The following is a 21655-nucleotide window of genomic DNA, read 5'->3' as shown; positions in this document are numbered from 1 at the left end:
AAGTAATGATTATAGTCCTTGGCCATGAAGGACTAAGTTACAGAGAACCCGGTGATTGGAGGTCAGAGCTGCCACGGAATTATTCCCTGCTCCAGACACCATTAGAATATCACTGTGTACCCACTTAAGGATAGAATGCTGCTGTTGAGAAACTAGCTATCTTTTATTTATGCTAAAAGGAGAGAACAGTAGGGGACCTTGGCTGCATGAGTGTATGAGGCTTTCTCTGTTTTGTACAATAAGCCAAAAACTATACATGAAATAGCCTCGGGCCTTTTGTCTTTTGACCCAGCTCTTTCCTGTATTGTCCTGATCAATTACACTTAAATCAACAAGAGTTGCTTGAACATTTTGACAGTTATGTTCCCCATACCCTGAAACATTTTTAAAGGGTTACTGAGATAAAGCTATTTCCAAAAATACTCCCTCCAAATTTTTTCAGGGTGGCATCAATGAAAGTAACTTATATGAAAAAAACTCCACCTTAAGTTCCTGGCCTACCACTCTAAGGCCAGGCAAGCATAAACCTTCATAGCAAAACCTAAGTTTGCTCCCAGTTGAGAATTTGATTTCCATGGTCTTATATAAAAAGTATATGGAGACTTTAATTCCCTATAAGCCCTTTCCAAAGAGTAAATACAGTTCATCATTCGTAAGAGATGATGAAAATTACAATTTTGTTGAATAGGTGGAATATATATTATATATAATATATATATTTATTTTTAATATATATATAAAATATATAAAGTTACTATTCAGAGTCCTAAAACATGGATTTTTCTTACTTACCAAGAATGAACAGTAACTTGATCTCTAAACAGAATAAAGCACCTGGTCATAGCAGAATCATAACAAATATTTGATATCAGAATGAATTCACTGTTCAGGTGTAAAGAGGGAATACCTTCAGTTTTCCTCTTTCTTGTACCCCATTATTGCATCCTGGACAGAGGGGATTTTCTTGATTTTAATCTAAAGGAGAAATGTTCACTTTTGTTAAGATGGACATTGACAACCTCAGTAGGCAGAGGCACTGTTTTTATTTGGCTGAATTCATGTTTCTAGAGATAATTCAAGGTGTAATAGGGTTTTCTCTGCCACTCTAAAATCTGAAAATGATAAGCATCTCACCAGAGTTTCAGGACAGCCCATTACCTATTCTGTGGAAAGGATATTCAAAATACCATGCTTCATCAATGTCTTCTTTGACTTATTCATCAATGGACAACTACTGAGTTAAGACAGTGTCTTATCCTTGCTTCAAAAGAATAAAAAAAACCCCACAAACACAAAAAAACTGTTAACGATGAAAACTTATTATGCCAGGCCTTAGTATGGCCTGACGTGAAAATTTAGTTTCAGAGGCTTTTGTGAATATACCAAGGAAAGAGGACCTAGGTGTATCTTATTCCCACAGGCCACCAATAAATATTTGCTAAACGGAGAAAAAATTAATATATAGTATAGGAGAGAACCTGACAGATCCTTAACATTATTGAGTGATAGCAATGCCCAAACTCATCTGTGACCAAACACTATGAAGTATCCTCCTAAGGATAAACTGATTACAAATAAGAAGTGAATATTCAATTATGGAGATACTTTCAGTTTCAGCTCTGATATGCAAAAAGCTTGGAAGTTGTCACTATATCTTGTCCTTACAAGATAATACTGTACAAAATGAAAATCAATGACTTTTCTCAGACGTGATTAATAAAACATGTAGCTACGAAAGAATTTTAAAACTGTAATTATGTATGTGTATATATGTGTCTCTGAAAAATCTGTGTCAAAGAAAACTGAGGCTATCAGTATAAACTCATTTAACTTCTATCTCTTCTTACCTTTATTTCCTCACAAACTTACCAGTATCCATCCAACTCGAAGGATACAAGTGAGGTTTATATACTGTGCAAGGTTTTTTTCTAATTCATATGTCCATGTTTCCCCAGTTCTCTAAATTATTATCTACATCTTCAGGATCTCCTTTATCACAGTTCCTTCATTTCAACATATAAGATATAAGTCCTTCTCATTCTAAAAAATTCTTTTTTGCTAATTAATTTCTCTTTTCATCCAAACTCCTTCAGAGCAGCCTATTCCCGCTGTCTTCACTAGCCCCACCTGGCCCCCACAGGCAGCCCTAACACCCTCAATTTATTGCAATCTGGCTTTCTTGTCCACCACTTCACTGAACTGCTCTAAGGTCACTGGGAACCTAACTGCCCAAATCCAATGGACACTTACATTCTCTGAAGGATGACACTGTCCTCTACTTCCTCCTTCTTGAAACTCTATCACCTCTCTCCTTCCCAGAATTCTTTCTCTGCTTATTGCTTAAACGTTGTCAGTACTCACAATTCTCTGAAATCTCATCCATTTTCATGATTTTAATGACTGCTAAGTGCTGATGACATTCAAATTTTTATCTTTCCATGTCTTCACCTGCATGTCCGGTTATCTACCAGTTTGTCTCCTGAATTCTACAGGTGCTTTAAAATTCTACATGTCCAGAACTAAAGTCTTTTCCCCAATTCAGTTCTTTATCCCCTATTTCCAAACTCAGTGATACCACCACCCAACCTTAGTCACACAGATGGGGGTTCAGCCTCTGCCTCCTACTTCTTCCTTACTTCCCAAGATCAAGTCTTGCTTGTAATTTCCTAAATAAAATTAGAACTTATTTCCTCCCTTCATCTATACCTTATTTCAGACCCCTTTCTATTACCTGGTCTAGAAGTTACCAAATTGCTGTTTGCTGGAACCAGTTGTTAGGCAGTTCTATTAAAAAAGGACTCTAGGGTCAAATAGCTTTGAGGATGGCTGTGTACCGTACGCCTGCTGTGACGGTCCAGAATGAACATTAGCCGACAGCAGCCCCGAGAAGCTGTGCAGTAAAGAAACCTGATTACCTTTACTTAGGCTAGGTTCTCCCTTCTGCCGGCCTATAAACCTTTCAGTAGGGACAGGAGAGGAGGTGGCAGCGTGAAAAGTCCCACTCAAAAATAAAAAACACTGCTCCTCAGAAGAGTGGGGCATAATTGTCTCCAGGCTTCTTCAGATTCCTCATCCATACTGACGTCAGTGGTCTAAAATGCCACCTGAACTTGTCCTTTCCATTCTCAGCTATTTTCTGAGGAAACCAGCTCCACGCACATGGATGGCTAAGACCCGCTCTCCTCCTCCTCGCTGCCTCCTTTAGGGGCGCTTGCCGCTGCCTGGTGACACTGCACTGATGCGCCAGAGCCTGTGCCTGTGGCTCCGTAACACACCCCTCGCACACTCACGGCACTGGACTTCCGCCGTCCTCTCTGCCTTGAGTGTCCTTGCCCTTCACCGGCTGACTCACCAGTTTTTCACGAGTCCTTTAAGACTTAGCTTAGGGACTGCCTCTTTCGATGACTTTTCTTTGCCTCACAGCTCCCCCTCTTCTTCCACAAACACTGACGAAACGCCCTGAACATGCCCGTCACAGCATGTCACGCGCAGGATGAGACATCTGCTGTGCGTCTTCCCCTCTCACTCCACTGCTAAAGGGCCCACGCTACATCTTGCTCATTGTTTCGCTCCTCTAACACTCAATCCATGACTAACGAACTAACTAGTACTCTAGTAGTCCTCTTAGTAACAATCAGGCAGGACCTTTTAGAAGAAATCTGACACTCTAGCTTTTCTCTGATCTCACCTTTCAGTCTGATTGAACTAAAGACTTATCTGTGCATGTTTTACCAGGGAGACATAATTTAATCCAGAGATGTGTCATCACATACTCTTACATACTCTGCCGTTTAAAAATTCTGCTCAGATGGGGGAAGGAGACAGGTGTGCTTTCTGACAGCCCCACTGTTTTGCACTTCTACTGCTCACTGCTCACTGGCTTCTCTCTCGGTGCCTTCCTTAAACCCTTCTTCTCTTAACAAGGAAACAGGATAACAAAGTAATTAAGAGCCTGGGTTCTGCCTATCTATGAAACAGAAACATAACCAAGGACATAGAGAATAGACTGGTGGTTGCCAAGGGGGAGGGGGTGGGAGAGGGTTGGATTGGGAGTTTAGGATTAGCAGATGCAAACTGGTGTATATACAGGATGGATAAACAAAAAGGCGCTACATGGGACTTCCCTGGTGGTGCAGTGGTTAAGAATATGCCAGCCAGTGCAGGGGACACGGGTTCCTGACTTTGCTGCTCCTACGGGACATTACATATATTTCCTATTTTAACACATACCACAGTGCATTATAATTATGATTGCAGATACACGTTCTAACAATTTAAAGAGAATGATGACTTTTTTGCTCTTTACATCTTGCTACTTCCCTTCTCATAATATTTCTTGAAGAGAAACCATAAAAATATAAACAAACACAAAAAACAGAAAATATACAAAATGTGTGCTTTGCGGCTTAACACAAACTTAAGTAAAATTCGTTCTGACAGTATCCAGCATGACAAACTTCCATGGTACAAATGAGAATGGACCAAGGTTTGAGCAGGTACAGGAGACAATCCAGGCATGAACAACACCAAGAAAAGGTAGACAGGAAGTAACATGGTGTATAGGAAATCACGAGACCAGTCTGATGGGAAGAGACTTAAACAAGACTGAAACTCACTTTCTAAACCTCCATCTCCAATTGGACAATTCGCAAGACACAGGTGCCCCAAAGTGGCCTATTTATTCAATCCCTTTAATGGGGAGGAACAGTTTAAAATTTTACCCGTTTAGTTTGCCCCAAAAGCAACTATCAAATGTTGGCAGGACACAATGAAGGCTTACCTTTGTTAACATAGTTAAGTCTCTCTCTCTCAGAACTAGCCCATTTAGCTCCAGGTTCCTTATTGCACCCGACGCACTTACACAGCATTCATGAGCTTTACACAACTGGAAGGTCACATCTTTATTTCTTATTGCAGGAACACAACTTCTGGAAACTTTATTTCTGTCAGAACCTAAAGCAAAATTATTGTAAAATGAGTGATTTAAACCATACATTTTATCATCATTAAAAAGCATCTAAAAAGAAAAAAAAGCATCTGCTCTGTGCTAAGGATTAGAAACGACTCCTGGCCTTAAAGCCTCATTAAGGAGGGACATGTACAAACTCAAAATTTCAATCACATGAGATAAAGAACCATAACCTTTACGCACAGAGGTTCCTATGGAGGCAAAAAGTTATATCTAAGTGACGGCTTCATGATAACCCTGAAGTACAATTGAGAAAGATGAGGCTATGCAGGGTTGGAGGAGGAGGTGCAGTAACTGCAGAGGGAGCACCTCTGCAAAGACACTCAAGCCTGACACCTGCTGGGCACTGTAAATACTGCAGGTGGGGATGACTAAACGCCAGGGGTCCAAGTGTGAGAAGGGACAGAAAATAGAGATGTTGGTCGAAGCAAGCCTGGGAGACAGCATGGCTTGTATCCCACAGGTGATGAGCCCTGGGGCTACCACGGGCTGAGTAAGGGTGCCTCCGCTGATTAGAAAAAGGCGCCCCGCTGCTGAAGGACCGATTAGATAAAGGGAGTGATCACAAAAAGCTCCCCTTCCTCAGGGCCAAAGAGCCCCAGGAGGCTTGGCCGAGCACAGTTCAGACTACACGCCTCTGGGCAGAGCACACGCTGGGCGGCTAGTACGCACTAACTCTGTGTGGGCAAGTCATTAGCAGCATTATTTTAGGTGTATCTTTTCATGTTAGAAGATCACTCAACCCGAGTAGGCAGATGAACTGAGAGGAACTGAGTCCAGGGGCCGCGAAACCACCCAGGAGCTTCTGCCATAGTCCGGGCAAAATGTAATGTGGATGAAGAAGCAAATTTACGAGGAGGCCAAAATCTACAAGCTAGACCCACTGGATGAAAGACATAAAGAAAGTTCAGTGAAGGAACTCTGAAGAGAATGGGCTCTGCAATAATTTTTTCTTACAATCAATATAAAATATTAGGCAAAATTAAGTACAGTAGCCTTTAAGGTTCCTTCCAGCTCTAATTTCTTTTGATTTCTAACATTACTCTGGTTAAGTAAAGTCCCTTCAGAGATACAGAAGAGTTCCTACACCTGAATGGGATGCAAAGAATAATCTGACTTCTCTTCACCAGGGGATGAGTTGAACTGTCCTTGCAGAAGAGATAATACATGGTGTGAACCCCAGATCCTAGAAAAGGGCCAGGCACACGGTAAGTATACAGCTTTTTGAAAACAAATGAACAATCATTTCCTCTCCTAGATCTTCACACCCTTTCTCTGCTGGCTACTTTCTTTCAGCTTATAAACATCCTCAATATACCCACTTAAAAAGCCCTCAGACCTATGATTCTTTGGATCTTCTTGTGGGTAACCTAAGTCTCTCCCATGCCGTCAAACACCTGTCCTCCCAAAAAGCCCAGATCTGTACCTTGGGCCCAGACCTGTCTACCAGGCCCCTCTAAATCACTGAAGATGAAGTAAGATCCTCTCTCCCCCCGGCCAATCCCTTCGTACTGTGCTCTGTATCTCACAAAAAGATGCAGCTGTAAACTGTCACCCACACTTGCTGCCATCCCTTTTCTAACTGGTCACCAGGCCCCACCCATTCTCTCTCAGATCTGCAAAATCCAGTCCAACCTTTTATAACTTAAGTGGGACCCTTAGATTACAATTCACCCTGCACCCAATCAAGTGCCTTCCACATGGAGGTCCGAGTGAGTCTCTAAACCAGAAGTCCATCTCACTGTTCTTTAGGGTTTCCCACAGTTTTCAGGATAAACATCTAAACTTCTGACAGGACAAACAAGGCCCCTTTCTGTTGGGCCCCACTAGGTTTCCAGTATCAACTCTCCTTTCTTTCCCAAACCCGGAGTTCCACTCGTGTACCTTAGTTTTACCATATTTTCTTATATTTCTCAAACTTTGACACACACTGCTCCCTCCTGCCACCCCAGGAGCTTCTACATATCCTTAGAAAGGATGGCACCTCCTCCAAGAAGCCTACCCTGAACTTTCCCTTCCAAGATTCTGTGCTCTGCAAAGGGGAAAGGTGGGGGGGAGGGATACATTAGGAGTTTGGGATTAACATATACACACGACTCTATATAAAATAGATAATCAACAAGGACCTACTGCATAGCACAAGGAACTCTACTCCATATCCTGTAACAACCTGTATGGGAAAAGAATCTGAAAAAGAATGGATATATGTATAACTGAATCACTTTGAATCACTTTGCTGTACACCTGAAACTAACACAATATTGTAAATCAACTATCCTCCAATATAAAATAAAAATTAAATTAAAATAAAAAAGATTCTGTGCTCTGCAGCACCAGAACTCACTTCTTCCAGAGCACTGACTACTGTGCTTGTGTTTACCTGCCGCCCAGTAGAAGGGGAGATGACCTAGGGCATAAGCATCGTCTCCAGCAGCCCTTGGTTCTGACAACTCATTCAAGTGCCAGGATACTTTACACACATAACCTGCTTAATTAATTCTAAGAACCCACAGAAAGAGTGGTTTTTCATGTCATTTTACAAGTGTGGGGATTGTAGTTCACAAGTAACCTGCCCAGGCCACAGAGAGCGTAAGCCCTGGAATTCAAACCCTAAGCTGCCTTCACACCGGTGCTCTTTCCACTATATGATAGGACTATTGAAAAAAAGATTTTTTTTTCCCGAGCCCTGTTTTAGTGGAAAGGAAATAAAGCTGGGATATATCCATTTCCTAATCACTTTGGCGTGTACCAGGCAAAGTCGTTCAACAGACCAGGTAACATCTGTGGAACAATTAACGATGCTCCAAACTGCGCGAAGTGTTCTACATTGTAGAGTCTACAAGCATTAACAGAATGCGACCTTGTAACCACCACAGAGAGTGAGTCCTGTTCAGCCCATGCTACAGATGAGAACACTGAGACCCAGAAGCCTTAAGGCACTCGGCCGGGGTCACCGAGCCGGCAGGAGTTCTAGGCCGCACGCCCCGTCTAGTGCACGCACAGCCGGGCACTGGGCACCGGTTCTAGTGCCCACCTCCACCTTGCACCATCTAAAACCCCGCTTCGCAGCGCCCACACGAGAGCCCCTGGAAGCGGGAAGTACAAACCTGTCTCACCAAGCCGTGGCTGGAAGAAGCTCTGGATACAGATCGGGGGCAGAGGGTGCTCAGGGGCGGCGCCCAGCCCACCCCGCGGAGGCGGTCGTCGTTGAAGTCCAGCAGGCCCTCCCGCAGGGAAGCGCGCACGGCGGGCAGAGGCACCGAATCCTGCAATGCGCACAGGCTCTCACAGTGCCAGAAAAAGTCGGCCGCGCTGTCGCGGCGCAGCTTCACTGAGTGATTATGGGCCGAGCGCGGCCTCGGGGACGCTGGCTGCAGACACGATGCCCACACACGCCTGGAGGCCCCGGCTGGCGTCCCCGCCCCTCGGACGGCCACCGCAGTCCAGGGAGTAATAGTAAGGAGCAAAGTGGTAAAAGTCCTGCATTCTTCTTCTTCTTGCATGATTTCAAAACCGGCATCGTGGGCGTCAGGTAGTCCGGAAATTGGGTTCATTTGCCTCCGCGTTATCTGCCTGCCATCTGCTTCCTGAAATGCAAACAGCTACACAGGGTGATTTGCTACAAGAGAGGGCAGGGAGCTTAAGCACCGGATGCAGGATGTCATTTACATAGACAGCTAGGGAGTGATCGGAACAGAATGTAATTTAGCTCTGTGAAAGATAAATCTAGTTACTTACTCTACAGATTAGTAACAGTTTAAATAAAACTAGGATCGATTAACCCTTTCAGGCCAGTTTATGTGTCTTCTCTAGCCTGTTCACTGTCCCCTTTACTTTCCTTATTTTCAGGAGAGGAAAAACTTCATTTCTATTTTTGCTGCAACACTATTATGCTTAGTGAAATAAGTCAAACAGAGAAAGACAAATACGGTATGTTATCACTCGTATGTGGAATCTAAAAAATAAAGAATAAACGTAACAGAAAGGAAATGAACTCACAGATACAGACATCAAAGCAGTGGTTACCAGTGGGTAGAGGAAAGGGAGGAGGGGCAAGATAGGGGTAGGGGAGGGGATTAAGAGGCACAAACTACTATGCATAAAATAAATAAGCTATAAGGATAGCCAATGTTTTATAATAACTTTAAATGGAGTATAATCTATAAAAATATTGAATCACTGTGTTCTAATATATTGTTATTACAGTATAATGCTGTAAATCCACTATGCTTCAATTTAAAAAATGATCACCACGGTATGTCTAGTTAACATCCATTACCATACATGGTAGAAATCTTTTTTTCTTGTGATGAGGACTTTTAAGATCTACTCTCTTAGCAACTTTTAAATATGCAGTACGATATTAACTATAGCCACATCCCCAGGACTTATTTATTTCATAACTGGCAGTTTGTACATATTGACCACCTTTACCCATTTCACCCACCCTCCACCCCCTGCCTCTGGTAACCACCAGTCTATGTATCTATGAGCTTTTTTAAAAATTCCATATAAAGTGAGATCATACAGGATTTTTCTTTCTCTGTCTGACATATTTTACCTAGTATAACGCCCTCACGGTCCCTCCATGTTGTCACAAATGGCAGGATTTGTTTCTTTCTCATGGCTGAATTTTATATATATAATATATAAATAATTTGGCATATATATATGCCTAATGTCTTTTATCCATTTATCCATCGATGAACACAGGGGTTTCCAAGTCTTGGCTATTGTAAATAATGCTGCAATGAATATGGGGGTACAGATTTCATTTTGAATTAGAGTTTCTGTTTCCTTCATACAAATACCAAGTAGTGGAATTGCTGGATCGTATGATAGTTCTATTTTTAAGTTTTTGAGGACCTCCATACCGTTTTCCATAGTGGCTGCAACAATTTACATTGCTACCAACAGTGCACAAGGCTTCCCTTTTCTCCACACCCTTGCCAACACTTGTTAGTTCCTGTCTTTTTGATATTAGCCATTCTAACAGGTATGAGGTGACATCTCTTTGTGGTTTGATTTGCATTTCTCTGCTGATTAGTGATTTTAGGTGTCTTTTTAATTATCTGCTGTCCATCTCTGTATCTTCTTGGTAAAAATGTCTATTCAGACTCTCTGCCCATTTCTTAGTTGGATATTTTTTCTATGTTTTTTGTATGAGTTCTTCATATAATTTGAATACTAACCACTTATAGGATACATGATATGTAAAAATTTTCTCCCATTCAGTAGGTTGCCTTTTCATTTTGTTGTTGGTTTCCTTTGTCGTGCTTTTTAGTTGGATATAGCCCCACTTGTTTATTTTTGCTTTTGTTGCCTTTACTTGGATCAACGTCTTTCCATAAGTTCTGGAAACAACTCTTCCATAGTTTCCATGGATTGTTTTTAGGGGAGAGGGTGAGTGAGATGAACTACTAGTGAAAGGAGGGTCAGTGGGTCGAACGATAGCCTCTGTTACTGTAGGTGACCTCAAGGCCACAACTGATAGGCATTGTCTCCATCCTGTGCTATCCATTCTCAATTCCCCTCATCCTTGGATAATATCTCTGCTAAAATGGATGGCTTACTTGGTGGGGTGACCCTCACCCTCGTCCCTGAGTGAGTGTTCTGAACCCTGGTCATCATTTCTTTCTCAAACCATGGCTGCTGTACTTGACCATTTACTGTCGAAATTGGGAAAGGCAGCACCAAGAAATACCCCACAGACTTCTGTTTTTAATCAATCATTTTCCAATTAAAAATTTTTTTCTTCCCACAGACATTTTTATGACCCCAAAAGGAAACTCTATACCCATTAAGAAGATACTACTTCTCTCTCTCTAACAGGCCCTGGAGACCACTAATCTGCTTTCTTTCTCTATGGATTTACTTATTCTGGATATTTCAGATAAATGGAATCATACAATGTACGACCTTTGTGTCTGGCATCTTTCACTTAGCATGATGTTTGTGAGAGTCATCCACACTGTAATATGTATTAGTATTTCATTTCTTAAAAAAATGTTTTTGGCCGTGTAATTGTTTGATATTTAATTGCTCCATTCCTTTTTATGACTGAATTACTATTCCACTGTAGGTATATACCACAATTTGTTTATTCATTCATCCATTGATGGACATTTGGGTTATTTCCATGATTTTTCTATTGTGAATAGTGCTGCTATAAACATGTGTGTACGTAGATTTGTTTGAGTGTTTGTTTTCAATGATTTAGGAGTGGAATTGCTGAGTCATATGGTAATTCTATGTTTATCCCAAAATACACACCCCAAGAAACTTCCTGAAAGTCTGTCCTTGTCTCAGAATCAGCTTTTCAGGAAACATGACGTGCAACAGTATGGACAGTGTCCCATGAGAGCTTATTTGTGATGCCTGGGGGTCTGGAGTTGGAAAGGGCTTCCCTTAGGAAGTGGCAGCTAAACTGAGGACAAATTCAATGTTTTTTCCTTCCTTCCTTCCTTTCTTCCCTCCTTCTTTCCTTCAGAGGGATGACATAGATGTTTTACACAGTATATCCTTTTAAAACTTTTGCATTTGAACCCTGAACTTATTCATAAGACAAATAAATGATTATTTTAAGCAGGGTATTAGGACTCAAATTATTAATATCATAGAACCATTATAGTGACAACATGGATTGGAAACAATTTATTAGGAAAAAATATGGAAACTTTTTTTATAATAATTTTGATAAATAAAAAAGTTGACAAATCAGAGTGTATAGAGAGAATTTTGGTTATTTGGGAAATTGTATCATAAAATGGATGGGCTCCACAAATTCTTCCATTTACTTGAAGAAAAGAGTGCTAAGTCAGTTTGGGCCGCTGTCACAAAGTACCACAAACGGGGCGGGGTGGGGGCTTGTAAACAACAAAAATGTATTTCTCAGTCCTGGAGGCTGGAAGTCTGAGATCTAGGTGCCGGGATCATCGCCTTCTGGTGAGAACTGTCTTCCGGGTTGCAGACTCTCTGCTTCTCATTGTGTCCTCACAGGGCAGAGAACAGAGAGAAAAAGCCAGGTCTCTCATGACTCTCACAAGGGTAAGAATCTCATCATGAGGCTTCCATCCCGATGACCTCATCAAATCCTAATCACCTCTCAAAAGACCCACCTTCTAATACCATCACATTGGAGGTAGGGTGTCAACATGTGAATGCTGGGGGACCCAAATATTCAGTCTATAACAAGTACTAATGGGGAAATGAGAGCTTCTCTTGAGGATGTTAAGGGCTGCTACAAAGATCAAGGGTACATGTGTTTCCAGACAGAACTATAATATAGAATACGTTCTATAAGGCGTTCACAGAATAGATTCGTCTTTCTTCCCCAAAACAGTCCTTGGTATCCAGAGACCCATTCATGTAAATACACTCTTGCTCAAGGAAATCCATCCTCTCATTAAAAAACAATCTTATGAAGCTACATGAATGACACAAAGGACTTTTCCCAGCTCTAAGATTCTGTGTGTAAAACCTGTTAGTCTAAATTTATTGCCGAAAGATAGACCCTCCGCGGGGTCTGCTCCTGCGGGGATGGTGGGACCCGCGCTTGTGCCGTGGCCCCCCAGGTGTGGCTTCCTCAAGTTTGGGGTGAAGCCCCAGCCCCCTTGGGCTCTGCAGCGCTGCGGTGGGCTCGGGGGAAGGAGCACGGTCTCTGGGGTTTCTCGGCAGGAGATGCCGGGGCTGCCGCCCAGGAACCCAGCGGCCCTGGGTGGGGCGCAGACTCGCCAGGCCTGGGTGTCCCTGCTGCGCGGCTGCTGAGAACAGGGTCCGCCATGAAGCTCTGCCTGGCAAACGGGGGCTGTGGGCGGCTCCATCCTCCCCGTCCGTCGGCACAGCCCCATCGCAGCCCTCCCTTCCGACAGGCAAAGCCTGTGACGTGCGGCCGGACGGCTCCACACCCTCAGGCCCCGGTGCTCGCCCCACGCCGGGAACAGGCACAACCCCTGGGCCGGCCTCTCCGGACGGCTCGAGCAGGACGGCTTCTTCGGCGCGCCCGTCGCCCACCCCGAGCCCAGGGGCCGGCAGGGAGGTCTGAGGGCCGCTCTGGGCGGGGCGGAGGCACGGGCTTCGCGGCTGGGCCGGCCCCCCTCGCCGCCTCCTGCCTCTGCGCCCCGGCCCGGCGCGGGCTTCCCGTGGCCCCGCCTCCTTCCCACCCCCGTCGCGCCTCTTGCCGCCTGGGCCGCGGGCTCCACCCGGAGCAGCACCGCGTCGTGAGGGTGCGGGAGGGCGCCCGCCCTCGGGGCTTCCCCTACACGTACCGGCTGTTCGGCCACGTCCCGGACGGGCAGCGGCAGGTCAGTGGAGCAGAGTCGGCCCGGGTCTCCTCCCCCCTGAGGAGGGGCGACCGGCACCGCGCACGAAGCGGCCCTGGCCGGGGGGAGACCAGGGGGGAGGGGATCGGTGGGGAGCTTGACTCGCAGTCACTTCCGAGGGGACGCTGAGCCCCCAGAGCTGGGGGCTGACTGGCCTCAGCACTCCCACGAGGGGGTGGTCAGGAAGGAGGGACCCTGTCCCTGGGGCCCAGGGCGCTCCCGGGTCAGGCGGAGTCACCAAGTGTGTCGGGTGTCCTGGACAGCTGAGGCACTTTTCGCCCAAAGGAAGGTTCCAGAGCATTGCAGACAGCAGACGAAGTACAAGGTGGTGAAAACTCACTGTTGCTAAGGGTGGAAACGAACCAATAATTCCTCCTGTTTCTCAGGGTGTTCCGTTTGGCCGTTAATGAAATGTATTTCCAAGGAAGGCAGGCATGTGGCTGAAAAGGCCAGCAGTGCCTCGGGGTCACAGCGAGACCCTCCCGTTTCGCCCCCCTCGGCCATCCTGTGCTCTGGGAGCAGAGCTCTCAGCCAGAAGTGAAACATAGTAGCTTCCATATCCGGATTCTAAGATTTTCTAAAGCCCTTTCAAGGCCCCCTTCTCTGAGTGGTGCTTGACCTGCTGGTGTTTGGGGCGGGAGGGTGGGCTGGGTGCTTTTCCTCACGGAAAGCACCATGAGGCAGGTGCTTTTTACTAATTAGCTTCTCCATTTGCAGACAGAGGCTTAGAGATGTCAATATACTTCACCAAGTTTATACAGCCAGGAAGTGGTATGGTCAGGTTTTGAACCCATAACTGCCTGCTCTGAGTCAGTGCCCTAAAGCAGGAAGCTATCCATGCTACTACATAGCTCCTCTTGCCTATTAATCTGTGTTTAAAACCCTGAACAGAAGTGAACAATTCACCGTGGTGGCCAGCTGGTCTCTGTTTAATAGATGAAAACAATAAATTGAAAAAAAGGAAACAAAAAGTCCCCAGAGAATTCAACTGAAGTGATGTCATAGGGTCTCCTTAGCGGATAATTAGTAGAATTCATCTGAATCTGCCACCTCCAGCCCCATCCCATGGGCTCTCTGTGCCCAACAGTCAAGGTCCCTGGGCATTCTTCCTTGAGAACACTATAAATTAGAAATATTATAGAATTGACTGGCATTATAGAGCCCAGTGGGGCATTCATCTGGCACAGTCTGCCAAACTCTTCGGGCATAGTAATCCCTAGAAGTCAATTCCAAGTTTTGTTAGAGAACAAGTCATGGGATTTTTCAGTGCCACCTGGGGCTCATTAAAAGTTGACTCGTAATTCTCTCCCTTCACTTTCCCTAAGGATCAGCCTCAGTGCTGCAGGCAGATGGGGTCTGATGCATACCTTAGGGATAAGGTGCAGACAGAGTCACGGGTTCACCCCACTCTGGAGGAATGGTCCCCAGATAGATAGTTTCACCCCTTAGCTTCAAGCCCAAACTTGGGCATTTGATTAGCATCAAGAGACTTAAGTGGGAACTGGAGGTGGCATTCTCTTCCTTTAAGCGACAAAATCCCCAGAGTTCCAAGTAGCCAAATGCTACAGCATGCACTGTGGTGCTCTGGGTAGCAGAACCCAAAGCACGCTAAGCCCCTGGTGTGAGTAACCACTGCAAGGGCTCCAGGCCGCTGGGTATGCATGGAAGTGAAGGTCTCTAGAGCTCTGAGGGTGGCTGATGTTTCTACTTCCATTGTAATGCTCACTGTGCTGTGTTATATAAATTACTGACCAACACCTCCCCTCCGCCCCCACTAGACTGGCAGCCCCGAGAGGGTAGGACCACTCTGAACTCGCTCACCAGTGTGTTCCCACAGGTTGGCACCTAATACCTGCTCATTAAATACCTGCTGAGAAAACAAACAACTTTATGGGAGAGTCTGTGAGCTGCAAAATCCTTCTGAAATGTGAGTGGCTATTCCCTTATTTACCTGAAATTCACTTTTTAGGTGCGATTGACATCACAGCAACCCACCTGCCCTCGTGTATGTATCATGGCCAGTATCTGCTGTGTAAATGAGTGTCATCTCATGCCTGTTGGGATTGTGGGGTAATGTCCTTTGTAATCTCCTCCATGTCATTTTAGGCCATTTTGAGCCCTTCACACCCCTCCTTGCTGCCCAGTCTCCCTGTCATATTGCTGTCATATTGGCCTTCTTCTGTTCCTTGGATGGGCCATCATTTTCCCACTTCAGGTCCTTTGCACATGCTGTCTCTTCTACCTGGTGCAACCTTTCCTCTCCCTCTGCCCCTGGAGCAGATTGTCTCGGCTGAAATGCCACCTTCTCCATGAACCACCCCTCCAAGCCATTCCAAACATGCCTTACTCTCTATGGATGATCTTGTTGGGCTCTCATAGACAATAATTGCCTTATCCTAAAACTCCTAACCTTCTTGACTACATTCAGTTATTCATCATCTGCCTTCTCCCCTCCACTGTAATGTCCACGAAACTGGGTATTGTGCTAGTTCTGGTCACTGTGGTCTCCCCAGAGATGGGCTCAGATGTTCCCTACACATCTGTTGAACACATGATTGCTGAGGCTGGACTTCCTTTGAGCTGGAGATAAGCGTTATCTCACACATAGTTTTTAAATGCTGAGGCTGGTCATGCTTATCAAACTAACCAGTGAGTGTGGCCAGTTCTGACTTTTCCCAGTTGTCAAAGAACAGTTCAAGCACGAGATTCCCTTCCTGTATTTACTTTCAGACAGTCACTTACCTCAGAAAAAGAGGGACCTCCTGAGCAAAATGTTGACCAAGGATTTGAAGAACACTTACCTGTCCAATCCTTAGTGGGAATTTTATCTTATGAACATTTATGGTATACACGGTTTGTGCTAGACATGAAAAATGACAGGGAAGCAAATTTCCCTTCTAAAAGGTCCTGGACAAGGGAGGGAGACAGGCGAGTGCATTAGTCATTCATATACTGGAGATAAATACAATGAAGATATGACAGACCCCTGGGGAAGTGATGAGCTCTTTAGCTTCCCTGAAACCCATCAGGATAAAGAGATCCAAAAAGGAAATCCACTGACACTTTACCACAAACATTAAAGAGTATCAACCAAATTCATATATATGAGATCAGATTGAAGACACAATGGAAACTGTCCCACACTCCCTCAGTTAAGGGCATTGGAGGAAAGTAGGTGGAGAACATTTTTCTTAAGGGTGAGATGGGGGTCTGACCAATCTCTTCATCTGCAGCTGTGAGCACAGATTCCAGTACAGGGCAGGGGCTGCTGTATGTTTGGGAAATGGAACGACTTGAACCAATTTTTATTGGTGATCCCTGAAGTCATACCCAGTGGAAAGTTCCGGAAATGCATGGGTCCTGCCTGGGAGAAAAGTTGAGCAAAGCTACAAGTCTGTGATTCAAAGTTATTCATCATCGTTTCTCCAGTGGCCACACACTGCTCAGCTCATAGTAGGTGCTCAAAAAATATCTGTGAGACTCCCTCTTGTAAGAGTACCGGAATCACAACTAACTGCTGGAAGATCATCAACAGGAAGACACTGGAACTCACCAAAAAAGATACCCCACAACCAAAGACAAAGGAGAAGCCACAATGAGATGGTAGGAGGGGCACAATCACAATAAAATCAAATCCCATAACTGCTGGGTGGGTGATTCACAAACTGGAGAACACTTATACCACAGAAGTTCACCACTGGAGTGAAGGTTCTGAGCCCCATGTCAGGCTTCCCAACCTGGGGGTCCAGCAACGGGAGGAGGAATCCTAGAGAATCAGACTTAGAGGGCTAGCGAGATTTGATTGCAGGACTTCAACAGGACTGGGGGAAACAGGGACTCCACCCTTGGAGGGCACAAACAGTAGTGTGTGCATTAGGACCCAGGGGAGGGAGCAGTGACCCCATATGAGACTGAACCAGATCTACCTGCTAGTGCTGGAGGGTCAAAACTACAATGAGGTATCACCTCACACCAGTAAGAATGGGCATCATCAGAAAATCTGCAAACAACAAATGCTGGAGAGGGTGTGGAGAAAAGGGAACTCTCTTGCACTGTTGGTGGGAATGTAAATTGATACAACCACTATGGAGAACAGTGTGGAGGTTCCTTAAAAAACTAAAAATAGAATTACCATATGATCCAGCAATCCCACTACTGGGCATCTACCCAGAGAAAACCATAATTCAAAAAGACACATGCACCCCCATGTTCATTGCAGCACTATTTAGAATAGCCAGGTCATGGAAGCAACCCAAATGCCCATCTACAGACAAATGGATAAAGAAGATGTGGTACATATATACAGTGGTATATTACTCAGCCATAAAAAGAAACAAAATTAAGTTATTTGTAGTGAGGTGGATGGACCTAGAGTCTGTCATACAGAGTGAAGTAAGTCAGAAAGAAAAACAAATACCATATATTAACGCATATATGTGGAACCTAGAAAAATGGTACAGATGAACCGGTTTGCAGGGCAGAATTAGAGACATAGATGTAGTTAACAAACATATGGACACCAAGGGGGAAAGTGGTGGGTGTTGGTGGTGGTGGTGGTGGTGTGATGAATTGGGAGATTGGGATTGACATATATACGCTAATATGTATAAAATAGATAACTAACAAGAACCTACTGTATAAAAAATAAATAAAATAAAATAAAACCCCACAAATATCTGTGAGACAAATGAAAGAATAGCATCCATAGTTTATGAAAAAAGTTGAAATGGGGATAGAGGGAGGGCAGTTCACCTCCACCAAGCACCTACTCTGTGCCAGTCTCCTTACATGCATTGTGTCTCTTATCTGTATAATGCAGCCCCATTTTACAAAGATAGAAAATGAGGTCCAGAGAGGTCAAGTCACTCATCCAAGGTCATAGTGACCCCACAAGGCAGGGCTGCAAGATGGAGCTGAACCATAACCTTGGTCTCCTCCACTCTGTCCCCAGTCTTAGTACTGACTCCCTTCTGTGACCCTAGCCTTATTTCCTGACCTCTCTGGGCATTCAGAAACAGCAAGAAAATATCTTTCTCCTTGGTCCTGGATTCATTTCTTGGTTGAACATCTCTCCCCCTGATGTCCCTTCCCAATTTGAGGTGTGCCAAGAAAATTCCACCAAGATTTCCCCCCCCACATTCTGGGTCTTTTGCTGTCCCAGTGGGAGAGGGCTTAGAGGAAAGTGTTGGCTGGACCCTCAGTCCAGGCTGGCATCTGCCCATGCCAAGTTGGCTGCCCTAGTTCCTTTCTGACCTTTGTTTCCAGCTCACCCTTTCCCTGGGCCCTAGACTGATGGTTCTAAGGTACCTTCAAGCCCCTTCACAATCTGGTCCTGGTCTGACCTCCTAGCCTCCCCTAACCCTGTTCTGGACATTTCTCTACACATTTGCTCATGCTGATTCCTCTGCCTTGGGTGCCCTGCTGACACTGTGTGCCCAGGGACTCTTGTTCACCCTTCAAAATTCAGTTCAGATGGCATGTCCTCATTCCCCCACCTGTACCATAGGGTCTCATGGCACCATGCATGTCCATTCATTATTTTCTTCAACATATATATTTATTGAATATTTACTGTTTTATTTAATATTTAACATTCTAGATGCTGGGAACACATGCAACTAGTCAGATACCCTCTCTGCTCCCAGAAGGTCCATAGGTTTCTCGTGGGAGACACAGACACACAACCGGGCAATAGCAAGACCATGTTATGGGTAATTTCAGGGGAAGCCAGAGGTCAGAGGTATAGGAGGCATGGTAGGCTTCCTGGAAGAGGTGACATGTGACCTGAGACTGCTTGATTAAGGCAGATGGGAGTGAAGAATGGGACATGTGGTGGCACCTGGGGTGAGAGAGAGGCTGGCACATTCAAGAAACTGAAAATATCCCCGTCTCATTTTGGCTTCTAGATATAAAAGTGGGAGCAGGTATTGGATTTGGAGGAAACATGTCCAACTCCCCGCCCTGGAAGAGCCCACCGCTTCCCCTAGAATCCACCTATGAGTCCAGCTCAACACCTGGCAGGTGTTTGAGGGCTCCTGTGTCTACATTTCCACAGACAACTCTTCTGGAGTCAGGCCAAGGCTTCCCTGCACAGGAGGACACTCACCTAGTCACTATCAATAGCCAAACAGAACAGGTGAGGACAGGGAGGACCTTTAGGTCCTTCTCTAAGACAGTGCGTGGTCATGTCCCTGTCCCCTGCAGGATCCTCTCCAAACCCCATAGCCCATCTTTCAGGCCCATGGCTTATGTCCCTCCATCTGCCCTGGCATGTGGACATGATTGAACTGCACATCTTCTTACTCTATACTTTTATTGATTTCAGCTGCTGTGGTAGGAATTCCCTTTACCCTGCTATCCACCAAGAGAATGCCTATTCATCCTTTAAGCCCCAGAGGAAACATTCCTTCCTCCACATTTTCCCATAGTGACGAGCAGATGTCTCCCCTACAGCTCCACACATTGTGCTGTGTCTTCTGAGTCATGGGTGTGGGACTGGATATGATGCATTTCTGTGTCCTCAAGACCTGTAACAGTGCTGGGCACACAATAGAGACATTGTTCTTGTATGCCTGTTGTGTGGAGTTCAATGGCAGAGCCACTCCTATTGCCCAGAGTCCAAACTCTCAAGCCTGGTGTTGAAAGTCCTGTAATAACACTCACAGATGCAGTGTTTTCGTGGGCATATTAAGTGCATGTAGTGTGTTCACATGAACATGACCAATTGTCAGATCTACTCTGGCAAGAAAGTGCTGTTATTACTACCAGTCTGCAGATGAGGAGACTGAGGTTCAGAGGTTTGTGTTAATTTCTTCTGAGGTCAAAAGAAACGTTAATGATGGAGGTGGGGACCAAACCCAGGGCTCTAAAGAGGCTGTCAATTGGAAGGAACCATTGGCATTACAGAACAACAGTGTCAAAAACATTTGGAAGAGAGAGGCTTGACCATCCTTGGTGGATGGCTGGACATGTGGTGCAGAGCCTATGGTTGACCTGTGGGTGACCATACTGGAGGCCAGCAGTAGAGAATGCACAGGAGAAAGGACTCCTGACACCATCCCTGCTGGCTTTGGAAAACATAGACCAGAGATGGCATCAGAATATGAGCACACAAAGTCAGATGCACAGGGTCACACACAACTCAGGCTCCAGGGTTGGTGTTGACCCATCTGTAATCTAGACCCCTGAACTCATTCTAGGTCCATGGGTGAGTGTCCTCCATAATCAGTGTGTTACCACCATCAGACTGTCATCATACCTATGAAAGAAATGTCATGACAACAAGGTATAGGTGCAAATCTTGGAGCTACTTGAGGCTTCTGGTCAACCCCATATGTGGTCTCAAGGGTTGAGTGCCCCCAAAGAGAGAAATGGTGATCAGGGGTGTTGCTGGCAGATGACAGATGCCAGAGGGGAGGGATACATTTGAGACAATCCTTTCCTGTGACTGAGACTCACTCAAACTTACTCTGGTCCTGGGGGCCTAGAGTGCTTCTCTTGAAAGCCACTGACAGTTTTATCTGGTCCCAGCTAGCAGAGAAGGACTGCCTTCAAGGAAGGCACTTGAAACTGAGGGTCCCCAGATGTTCAGGACGCAGGTAGGTGTCATGCTTGGCCAAGTCTAAGAGTATTATCATGCTTTTAAAAAAACCCATAGCTGTATTTATGAAGGGCTTATGAACCACCAGATACCATGCTCTCCATGCAGATAGGCAGGTATTCTAATTATTTCCATTTTACAAATAGGTGAACAGGTTGACAGGTTAAGCAGCATATCTCAGGTTATAGTAAATAAGTAGGAGATCTGGGGCTTAGAATTCTGAGAGTTTTATGAAAATCATGAAAGATAATCAAAAGGCAGATTGAAGGAACTCAGAGAATCCCAAGCTGGGTAAATTCCAAAAAGTATGTGCACACACACACCTACATAAATACACGTCCACACAGACAAATACATCCTGCTCCAACTGCTGAAAAACAAAGAAAAAGAGAAAAATCATAATGGCATCCAGAGAGAAAAAGACATATTAAATGACATGGTGTATGAAAGTTTTCTAACAATGGGTTTGATAAACAGAAGCCTCTCCATCAACGTTAACTTGCTTCTCATTATTGTATCACATTCTCCATTAAAGTGTAAAGTTATAAATCAACATGTGGGGAATGATTGGCCACATGCTCTGAGAGAAGAGTCATGAAAATAACTCCAACGTTGAAATTAACACAATTTTATCTCAGAAAATGCAAGATCTTTTGAAACTAATGCGACCTGAAACCCAAAAGCACAAATGCACCAGAGACCTTGAGGCAGATTTCTGGGGCAGCAGAAATGATAGTTGTGGAGAATACTTGGAACAGAATACCT

General features: G+C 44.8%; 3 protein-coding genes across 4 annotated transcripts in view; 1 reads left to right on the top strand and 2 right to left on the bottom strand.

Moving 5' to 3' along the window:
* Positions 1-21655, bottom strand: part of LOC309624703 (olfactory receptor 7G1-like) — a 220844-nt gene that overhangs the window by 116287 nt on the left and 82902 nt on the right. The window lies entirely within an intron of this gene.
* The window catches only part of LOC309624702 (olfactory receptor 10H1-like), an 88656-nt gene that overhangs the window by 31831 nt on the left and 35170 nt on the right, over positions 1-21655 (top strand). The window contains exons 1-2 of one of the 2 annotated variants that reach the window (XM_082383093.1): positions 13166-13272; positions 15128-15217. The gene's annotated coding sequence lies outside the window, so the exon portion shown is untranslated. Of the gene's footprint in view, positions 1-13165; positions 13273-15127; positions 15218-21655 lie in introns of those variants that run through there. The other variant, XM_082383094.1, reaches the window with a different exon arrangement.
* LOC309624713 (uncharacterized protein) lies at positions 494-9328 on the bottom strand. Its single transcript, XM_082383108.1, has 2 exons — positions 8077-9328; positions 494-4953 (listed from the first exon to the last, which is right to left on the bottom strand). The coding sequence occupies exons 1-2, from the start codon at positions 8521-8523 to the stop codon at positions 4909-4911; spliced, it is 492 nt and encodes a 163-aa protein (XP_082239234.1). The 5' UTR covers positions 8524-9328; the 3' UTR covers positions 494-4908.

Source organism: Balaenoptera borealis, assembly GCF_965194805.1.
Source record: "Balaenoptera borealis genome assembly, chromosome: 2".
Classification (NCBI taxonomy): Eukaryota; Metazoa; Chordata; class Mammalia; order Artiodactyla; family Balaenopteridae; genus Balaenoptera; species Balaenoptera borealis.
Note: the sequence above shows the minus strand (reverse complement) of the source record. Positions and strands in the feature narration are given on the sequence as shown.

What these genes read in the sequence shown, in the direction of transcription:
- LOC309624713 (XM_082383108.1), bottom strand. Translation starts at nt 8,523, where the DNA reads ATGAACCCAATTTCCGGACTACCTGACGCCCACGATGCCGGTTTTGAA. An exon ending in GCCACGGCTTGGTGAGACAG is followed by an intron (nt 4,954 to 8,076) that starts GTTTGTACTTCC and finishes ATTTTGCTTTAG; the next exon opens with GTTCTGACAGAAATAAAGTT.